Raw genomic sequence first — 10,333 nt, forward strand, 5'->3', positions numbered from 1 at the left:
AAATAAAGGGCTGTGCTGTTCGAAAGATTTGTAACTTGCCGGGAATAAACACCTACTCCAGAGAATAAAATCGCAATCCTGTCAGTATTAGATTAGAATTTTTAAAAGTACAACCTCACAATAACGATAAAATAACTTGACTTTATACAGCAAACCCCTCGTCACACCCGCCATTATTTGTCTGTTACTCTACAGGATTACACAAAAAAATCCGAACCTTATATTTACTGGAAATAAACACCTACTTTCGAGAAAAACATCACAATCCTATGGGTTTTTATTGAAATTAAAAAAAGGTTAACCGCGCAGCAACGTTATAACGACGTGAGTTCATAAATATTCCTCTCGATACCCCACTGTGCGAGCTCAACCCTTCCTGCAGCATTCACTGGACAAGTAAACACCTTCTGTGTGAGGAGGTCAACACTCACACTACACAGCTTCACGTCAGTTTAATGACACGAAACACGTCTGTGCACGTCTCCATTTTCCGCCCACTCTTCCGCACCTTCGGGTCAGTGATGGATCCCGTCGGTGTGATGCTGGTGTGTTTGATTGCATCATGATTGGAGCACTCAGCGGGTCATCACGCCTGTGTCTGCAACAAATGGAGGCACAGCAGCAGACGGTACTTTTCCACTGATTTTAACGAGCAGGCAGCGGCTGACCCCTGAAAAGGAACCTGGCACCGTGTTGCCTCCTCTTTGTTCAACAAGGTCACATAAGAGATGCTTGTTTTTCTCGAGACTCTTCCCGTTTCACATGTGAATAAACACGCACACACACACACACAAATGAAAGAGCAAGGGAAAAAACTGAGAAGTCACTTCCTGATTCAGTCTTACACACAAACACAAACATGCCTCATGGCTTGACCTGAAAATCATGACTTTGAACATTCAGTACCATTAAACAATCGCACAATCTGCTGGAACAAAACGCCGTTTACAAACTGTTTGAGTCAAATTAAGATGTTGTCATGTGGAACTCGAGGGGAAAAAATGTGGCATGATAAAATGGATAATGGCCAAACAACCAGAGTTCATGGTTCAGTCACATGGCTTGGTGGAGAATGTAAACATTGATAACTCCACAAAGGAAGTTAAGTTTTCATCTCTTGTTTGTTAGTTAGCCTCATTCTATCTTCCCATAGTTTGTTCTAATGATTTGTTCAGATCCCATAGTTTGTTCTAGATCTGATGTGTGTGTGTTTTGTTTGGACTCTTGGAAAAGTCGTTTGTGTTGCCCATATTCACAAATCCCAATCTGTCTCAATGCACATCATTCACTGCCTTTAACCCTTAAGAAGACAGTGAAGAAAAAACACTCACAAGGTCATGACAGGTTTTGTTTGTTGTCGTTTCCTCCCATGGACCAAAGATGGACGATGGAATCCCACCTCCTCCCATTAACCTGCTTTGTTTGGAGCCAGAATCTGCGCAATAGTGTTTGGGGAATTGAAGCTAACCTCATTAAATAACTAAATAAGGTGAAAACAGCAACACATGCATTACTGTAGGGACCCTTCACCTCCTGCTCACTTGAATGCAAACAAAAATCCACTCCAAAAAAACTTTTCAACGGTGCTCGTATTTCCGAGAAGCCCTTGAACGCAGCAGCGCGGCTTCACGCTACCTTGTGTGTGTGCGCGCCCCCGGTTTATTTTCAGAGCGCCGACGTCACCGCCGCACTCCTCCCATATTGGGGCTCGTCAGACGGCGGCGCGGCCTCCGATTGGTGGGCCGCTGTTGCTGTAGCAGCTGGTGTCGTCACCGAGTAGGGGCGGAGCGAGTAGGGGGAGGGGCCCGCGGTATAAAAACCCTCTCCCCGGCTGCGGGAGCGTCACTGTGGTGGAGGTCAGAGAAACAAGGGAGGGTCCGTCAGCGGCTACACGGGACCCCCGCCCCCAGAAACAATCCTGTATTTACCAACAACACCAGGCACTGAACCGAGCCATCGAAGCGAACCAGCCGGCCTCTACCTCGACACATGCCCGGATACCCAGCGCGTCAGTGACGGATCGGAAGTGGAGCGAAGGAGACGGAGGGAGCGCGTGAAAAAAAACACACACTCTCACACAACAAAAAAAAAAAAAACAACCAACAACTACCGACCGAAGCGCACGGACGTCGCCGTTGCCCTTTTCCTCAATGCATACCCTTTGTGCCCGGGGAACCATGAAACCAGAGATCAACGCCGCCGTGGTATTTCTGTCGAGATTTCTGCGGGTAAAAGGACACGTAAACGACCGGCAGGTCCAGACGTTCAACCAGAGCCTCCACGACATCCTGTCAGGTGAGAAACCAGCACCCCGCCGCCATCACAACCTCCACACTCTTCTCTCAGTGTTAGGTTTTATTTGGTTGTTCGGTAAAGCAGAGGGGACGTGTTGAGGAGCGAGGCAGCGGCCGCGTTTCTTTGTTCTCGCTCCTCGCGTAGATCCGCTGCCACCGCGCAGCGCTGTTTGCGCAGGAGGGGGAGAAACAACGTAAACACGCTGGAAGAGCTCCGGCGCTCAGTCGACGATTAAAACATCACAATCACACATTTTACACAAATAAACCACATTAGACTGAAGGTTGAGGTGTGTAGTTGTTTGTGTGGGGGGGAGGAGGAGGAGGAAGAGGGGGATGCGGGAGGAGAAGAGAACAAGGAAGTGAGCCTCGGTCGATAAGAGAGAAAGGAGCAAAACAGCCTCCAGTGAGTTAGCTGCTCAATTACGTAATGCGTTTCGACGGCCATAGCGAACATGTCAGATTAATTAATTAATATCAACACGAAGGACGCGACCGTTTTATTCTTTCATACACAATTTGACTTTTTTAACACAATCCAGAAAAGCCTCCTGGTATTTTTAGGATATAAAACACAATTTAACCTCAGATGTGACATCATCCGTATAATTAGACAATACCAACACTGACTGGGAATCAAATCCCATTTCTCGTTTATTATTTATTATTATGTTTACACCCGCAACCTACCAGTTTTCATTCCCGCATTTTTTAAATGTAACCTTTGATGTTTTGTTTTTATGGAGGTTTTCAAAGGTCTGTGTTGCTAGGGGGGGGGTTGTGTCTGTAAACACATCTCCAACAGCCGATGACCTACATTTCTTACATAAGGGACTCGTACGTGCACAAAAAACCCAGCAGTTTGTCAGTAAAGTGTCAAATGAATAGAAGTCAACATGCAAAACCATCGACAGAAACAAAGGAACTGCAGATATGTAGTAGTAATAGGTCTTCGTGTGAATTAAATACATTTCTCTAAGATGAAGCAACTAGTTTCTTTAAGAGTTAGGTAGAAGGAACAAAGGAATCTCAAACTAACCGTATACAATGTTATTTGTAAAAATTTAACTATAAGAGTTAATTACTTGTGTTAAAGGATCCAGGGTTCTGCTTATTATTGCTTGAAAAATGCACGGTGTATATATATGTAATATACCTTATTAAAGCAAACACAGAAAATCTGCCAGAGCTCGGTGTGACTGGTGTTTGTAAACAGACAAAAGTTGGGAGTAGAATGGAGTTGGCTGGGAGGCCTGGCTGTGGGGGAGGGGATGTTTTCCACCTATAGGAGGACATTAAAGATGGAGGCAGCACAGCCGGAGGGGAAATCCACAAACAGGCGTCAACAGTCTGACATTTACTGGATATTAACATGAATTAAATCATTATTATCCAAATTATCCCTTTTATGACATATTCAGGTTTTAAGTAGCCATTTTTATTGAAAGCTCATGATGATCTAACATTATTTCAAGTATTTCCCAGCAAAAGCCAATTTTGTCCACACGATCACTGCATTTAAAAACAGAAATGAGAGCGAGGCTTGTTGTTGCCAAACTAGGCCGGAGCCCCTTTGTGCCTGGAAACATCACAATCACCCACTATTGTGTCTGTGTGTTGAAAAGCCTCGGTGCCTCGCTCCTCGTGTTTGTGCTGAGCGAGGGGGGGGGGGGGGGGTGTTCAAACTAGTCCCTGTGAACGGATTGAAACCTGCGATAGTTGCGTAACTGCAGTTTGCTGCAAGTTGCTGTGTTATCTGACGACTCCCTGAGCAAACGGCTTCGGATGGAAACCATCCAGCAGCTCTGCCATAAACGGCTCCTGTTAATGCATTTCTAGTGGTCAGGGTCCGCAGCGATAAACAGGAAAAAAACATTTCTTGAAAGCTTAGGCTCACACAGGTCTGCTTACTTTTCAGTTTCCCATATCCGCCCCCTCCTCCTCCCATGTGCCCTCGTTTTTAAGAATAGGCCCCGCTGAGCTGATCCTTTCCCAGCTGCTCCGGGGCTTGTGGGGGTAGCTGCCTTTGTGGCTCGCTCCGAAGCAGAAAGATCATCCAGGCCCTTGTGCTCTTTCCTGAGAGCCAGCCCCTCCATTAGCTCGGCAGTGTAGGAGTGAGGGTTATTATCCCACAGATGCATACAGGTGGCCTCCGGGCCCCGAGCTCCCTACTTGGTTTACCCCTGTTTTCCATAAGCCACAATGCAGTCACTGGAAAGGAAATTCAATATGGATGAGCCTTCTCTGGATGAACTGTGGGGGTCAGCTTTAACAAAGATTTAGAACTAAGCAGCTGTGCTACACTGGAAAGTGTTCATGCCCAAAGGGACGGATGAGACTCATTCACTTCCTCGTAAAGACCAAAACAGACAGTCAACACTTTAATTTTCCTCAGCATCAAAACCACGGAAATGCCTGAAGCGCAGTGAGAGTGACGTCACAGTGAATCACTGGTTTCACTGCTCCTCAAACTTCCACACAACAAAGACACTTTGTTGGGGGGGGGGGGGGGGGGGGAACCTGATCCGGTCCCTTTAAGAGGCGGAACCGCATGTCTCAGATGGTCGGCTTCGACGCTTGCGGTTTTTTTGTTCAGGCGGTCAGGGGGGACCTCTTCCCTCTGACGACAGGCTCGTGGTGGGATTGAGCAATCCAGCAGGCCCCTCTGTTTGTCATGTAGGCCCAGGCAGCCGCTGGCCGCATGTTTATGGCTCCTTATCAGGCCTGTAACAGGTGGTGGTGTTTTTCCTTTCTTCTGCACACAACGGCTCCATGTCCTGCAGTGTCCACATTTACATTTGGGTCCTTAATAAGCTGTAGGATATACATCTGCCTTTGAAAAAACATAAACAGGGACATTAGTAAAACATTACATAGTAGCCGCAATGATTTATTCGATTTTTTTTTTTTATTCTTAATATCTTTCTAGTTTTTATAACCACTGAAACTGCTTCTTGGCAAAAACACAAGATTAATATCTTTAATATTTGGACACAACCCAAAAGAACAAGCTCAAACATCAACTGAAGACTATTACACAATATAATAACATAAGTGTCTGTCCCACACATTCACTTTCAAATAAATTGATTTATAATGTTCCTACTTTGGTTAAATCCTTTAACTGCCGTAATATGTTTATTGGGTCACAAGGAGTAATCTGAACACAAAGTACCGTCTGTCTACTCGTTTTGACCTTTAGTCTCTACTGCACAGCCACACACTGCACTCAGGATTGTGTGTGTGTTTTACCTCTCTGGACCTTTTATCGTTGCATATTACATGATCCTGTCTGCACTGCGTGTCCGAGTCTGATGGTTATCACTCCGAAGCTAAACTTTCTCTCTCTCTCCACTTTGTCCCTCTTCTCCTTTCCCCCTGCAGAGCAATACAAGCACCACTGGTTCCCAGATAGGCCATGCAAGGGTTCAGGTTACCGCTGCATCCGCATCAACCACAAGATGGATCCCTTGGTGGGGCAGGCGGGCCAGCGCATCGGCCTGACCATCCAGCAACTCTACACGCTGCTGCCCACCGAGCTCACGCTCTGGGTGGACCCCTTCGAGGTGTCCTACCGCATCGGTGAGGACGGCTCCATCTGCGTCCTGTACGAGTCGACGCCCGGGCCCATGACAATGCCGATGAGCATGTCCACCAGCTCCCCCTCAGGAAACAGCGCGTCGCAGGGCCCCATGGTGGACAGTCGACACAGCTGCAAGGAGGAACTGATGGTGCTGGGCAGAACCAGTCCCTCCAAAGCCTACAGTATGATGACTGTGTCCAGTTAGAGAGGCGCACTCTCAGCCCGGCCTACTTGTCTTCAGGGTCACGCCATGCCTGGTCAGATCACTTGACCAGACCAGGGTGAGCCTTTTTAAAGCTAAGAATATGAAATAGTGAAAAAAGAGAAAAGAAAAAGAAGAGAAAAAAGATCAGAGGATGCGGCCTATCGTCCAGGTGATGGAAACCTTTTGGTTTTGATATTTTTTACCCCATCTCCCCCATCGTCATCTTTTTATGTTGTGTCATTGGATCAACTGGGCACTCCGCTTTTTTGTGGAAATGGAACTGTTGGGGCAGCTAAAATCCACCATCCAAAACAGGACCCCCCCCCCTTCCCCCGCCTCCTCTACTGTAAACAACATGGTAATCGGCTCCATCTTTGAAGGGGCTGTCATTGACTTTGCACTTTTCTTACTTGTGGTTACAATGGGTACATGTTCAACAAGCCACTGCAAAACACCAACACCTAAATTGAAGGAGTTTTTACTGGGAACGAGCCCCTCGAATTTTAAAATCCCAATTTGTCTTTTCGTGTGTTTTGGAGGGAGGTCGGGGTTCAGGCTGCGTCTTCTCACTTTCCGAGCTTGAGATAAAGAAACGCCCCCAAATAAGAGCATCTCTATTTTCTACAACAACTAAAAAACCTTTGGACCACAGGGAGTTCTTTATCTTGTAGCTGGAAAGAGACGCTCAGTCTGTGCTCCCTCCTTCAGCCTCCGTCACCAAGCTCCAGAAAACCGTCATCTCAAGCGTCTTTCTGCCTGTGTGTACGTGCACATGGAATGTGTTGGGACACCTGCTACCTGTGGATACCAGGGTGGCCTGTTGCACTGTCGCCCCCCCCCCCCCCCCATTGCCCCTGTGTATTTGTAGCTTTCTGGCGGGTGAGGGCCATTGGGGTCCGTGGTCTCCTCCCCCTTCCCCAACCATTTAACAAATGTTGTTGAAATTCACAATCAAGTTCCTGTGTTTTTAAAATAAATTTGCCCCCAGTTGTTTCCGACCACATTGTCATCTCCTGCATCACCAAAATTTCAAAAAGTGTAGCAAACAAAGGGGGGACGCTGTTTTAACCCAAATTTCGGTCACTTGGCCCAGTTAGAATCTGACATTGAATGCACTTTGACGTGAGATTGTGTGGGATGTGTACTTTTTAAAAGAGAAAAAAAATCGCCTGCATTCCATCCATTCGAATGTCATGTTTTCACGCCGCTTTTATCGCCCTCCTCTTCACTTTTAGCCGTTTGTTCTTATTGTAGCTCCCATGTCGGGATAGACTTGATGTCTATTAAAATCGGGAGTTCGCAACTCTGGATTTCAAAAAAACCTTGTTTTGTTTTTTAAACACTGTATTTGTGTACATTTCAGAGCTGTTGGTTTTTTTAAGGTGGAGAGTATATTTGGTGGTATGTTAGAAACATTCTCTCATCCGTTCATATGGCACTGTTTGCTCTGGCAGGATGCAGAGCTAAGCTGCCCCCCCCCTCCTCCTCCTCTCGAACGCACACACAGATGGTGATTTGTGTTAGTCTGAAAGGTCTGGACTAAGTGATGACTGTGTGAGACTTTGGCCAAAAGGAGGTCTGCAGCGCCGACTGTTCAGAGATTAATTTTGAATTTTTAAAAACAACACTGGGCCTTGTCAGCCTTCTACTTTCATTTGCGTTAAGTATTTCCGAGGGAGAGACTTTCCTTTTGTGTGCATTGCCTTATGGGGACCTCATTGTCATGAATTGTGAGCCATTTGTTATTTTAACTAGAACATCAGGCCTATATGAGCCAGCCTGGTGCGCTGCCCGGACCCTCTCACTGCAGGTGTCCTCTTTCCATTTCGGCAGCTTCAAATTTACACCCCCTTCGCCCCTCTTGGTGTCGGGGGGGTTAGAGTGCCTCAAGTGCCACATATCACCCCTCAGCTCAGACCTCTTTTTCAGGCAAAAGCCAGCCAGCATGCTGCTAGCTGACCCCCTGTGGATGCAGGTAGACTTAATGTGACACATATCATCATCCATTACTGTGGGGAGCTGGGTAAGGAGGGCAGGGCCGGGGAGCTGGCATGAGAGAGGGGGGGCCCAGGGCCGGACAGGTTTTGTCCAGGGCAGCTAAAATCCCTCCAGCCCCCTCTCTGGACTTTATTGAGCATCCAGCACCCCCGCCCTGACCAGAAGCCCTCGACCCTCCCCTCATCAGTGATGGATGCAAACCAGCATGCGCTGCACTAGGGGGGCTAGTGAGTGACGAGGAAACGTGGATCAAAGATGAAGTGTTGAGGGAACCGGGCCGTTGTTCTGTTTGCATCTCAGCGGATTGTGCTGCACTTGATTACTGAGCTTGAGTAGCAACTGTTTACACACGTATGTGAGGATGTGACGGCTGTCTGACGTATCCCGACTTTGCTTCAGGGTTCTGGGGAGGAGTGGTTCTAGCAGCGGGCACCGAACAGCCGCGGGGGTGTGGCTACCAGTGCCGCTCGGCCCGTTACCACCAAATCTGTCGCGGCACGCTGGTTCACCGCTCATCGTCAGACCTATGGGTGTTTAAGCTCCCTAAATCTGAGGGGATCATGGGTAATGGAGCTATAGCCTTTGACGCACTGCAACCCCCCCCCCCCCCCCCCCCCCTCTCTGCTGATACTCCCTTCAGCAATCTGTGAAAAAGCAATGGTTCCATGTTGGCCAGATGGAGAGGAGTCCACTGGGAAAAGAGCCCACAGCGTTGGTTTCCTTGGTGAACACCAGTTTTTAAATCACGCCGCTCCATTGCAGCATTTTTAAGATGTTTTAGAGATTGGTCTATATTCCGGACACGGGAGGATCACCTCGTCTCACTTCTCTCTAGATGTACTTTATGGTCACACTGGTGGATTTTGTCATCCTTCCACTCTGCCACCCCATCTCCTCCTCTTTATCCTCTTTTTATTTAAGAGGATTTTTAGTCTGGTGATCTAACCTACTTTTAACCGACCTTGTCTTTTTAGAGCGGAACATTTTTCACAAAGTTAAACCCCCAAATCCCCTTCGACACCTTCTCAACTGTACTACCATCATCCAAAAAGGGTTTTAAGTGCTCGGTAATATAATTTCAATGGCACCCGTTCAGCTCGTGCGCACGTAGGTTACAGAATCGTCGTGAGAGTGCTTTGAGTAGTCAGAGGTAAAATAGCACATAAAATGCACTAAATATGTCAAGTTGAAGTTGTGTGACTTTTTTTCTGAGACGCGAGAAGTCTCTCCTGGAATGTATTGCCAAACTCAGGCCTCGGTCATTCAATAAATACCCTTATGGAAAAGTCGTGCATGTGAAGACATGAAGCAGGAAGGGAACAGCAGTTTTGTTGTTGTTGTTGTCGTCAATATCGTCATCGATTTAGTTGAATTATTGCCACTTTCACATTTACGGTGTTTTGCATATTGTAGAATGTATTGTAACTGTACAACAAATGGTAGAGTACATAACATTACACATGGGAAGTGCCAATAATTGCTATCCTGAAGTGTTTTTAGGTGTTTTCCTTTTTTGTATTTCATCTTTTAACATGGATGACGCTTATTTTTCCATAAGTGAAACCATTTGTGATGGGAGTGTTGGCAAGGACCAAAGTTTTTTGGTAAAAAAATATTAGTTTCCATGATCTGTAAGTGTAGACGTATCCTTTGTTTTTTTGTTTTTCTCTGGATTCTCTTTTTTCCTATTTCAGTTATTTCCTCTTTTTTTTTTTTTCTATTTACGTACAAAACCAGAAAATAGACAAAAAAAATCTGAGCTTACCCAAGAAGAAAAGCTGTCTATCTTGTGATCTCATGTCAGTACATCTTTATTGTGTTCAGTTTTCCTTTCCTTGGGTATGTTGTGATGAACTGCTGTAAATTTGTACAGTTCATGTAAATTGATTGTGCGGAAGTTGTACAGATTTCTATATTTTGGAAGAAAAAGTTTTTTTTTCTCTGTAATAAAAGATTTCCTATCTTGGCATCATACTCCCCTTTTGAGATGTGTGATTATTTACCCAGAGAAGATCAAATTAAAGTCAGAGTATTTATTTATTGTTCACTCAAAGGAGGATCTGAGAGTATATCTTGTGTATTACAAGCTGCACAAACGCTGATGTGTCCCAGATTGGAATTTGACCTCCCGGTCTCTGAGCTGCAACTCTCCTGCCTCTTAACATTTCTTCCTCTCTTGCGACACTGAACTACACTGGGGGTAGATAGATTTTTAAGTCCCACAAACTGAAAGCACAATATCGTTCCGCTTAA

The 10,333-nt window shown here is 46.1% G+C and overlaps 1 protein-coding gene across 1 annotated transcript; it reads left to right on the plus strand.

Moving 5' to 3' along the window:
• Positions 1–1,831: 1,831 nt before the first annotated feature.
• btg1 (B-cell translocation gene 1, anti-proliferative) lies at positions 1,832–10,054 on the plus strand. The gene is made up of 2 exons (XM_062382932.1): positions 1,832–2,295; positions 5,679–10,054. The coding sequence occupies exons 1-2, from the start codon at positions 2,151–2,153 to the stop codon at positions 6,080–6,082; spliced, it is 549 nt and encodes a 182-aa protein (XP_062238916.1). The 5' UTR covers positions 1,832–2,150; the 3' UTR covers positions 6,083–10,054.
• The last annotated feature ends 279 nt before the right edge of the window (positions 10,055–10,333 follow it).

The sequence above is a fragment of the Platichthys flesus genome, chromosome 23 (genome assembly GCF_949316205.1).
Source record: "Platichthys flesus chromosome 23, fPlaFle2.1, whole genome shotgun sequence".
Lineage (NCBI taxonomy): Eukaryota > Metazoa > Chordata > Actinopteri > Pleuronectiformes > Pleuronectidae > Platichthys > Platichthys flesus.

Excerpts from the sequence above, each read along its gene's own strand:
- btg1 (XM_062382932.1), top strand. The coding sequence starts at position 2,151 with ATGCATACCCTTTGTGCCCGGGGAACCATGAAACCAGAGATCAACGCC. Across the intron at positions 2,296-5,678 it reads CCTCCACGACATCCTGTCAG|AGCAATACAAGCACCACTGG; the intron begins GTGAGAAACCAG and ends TTCCCCCTGCAG.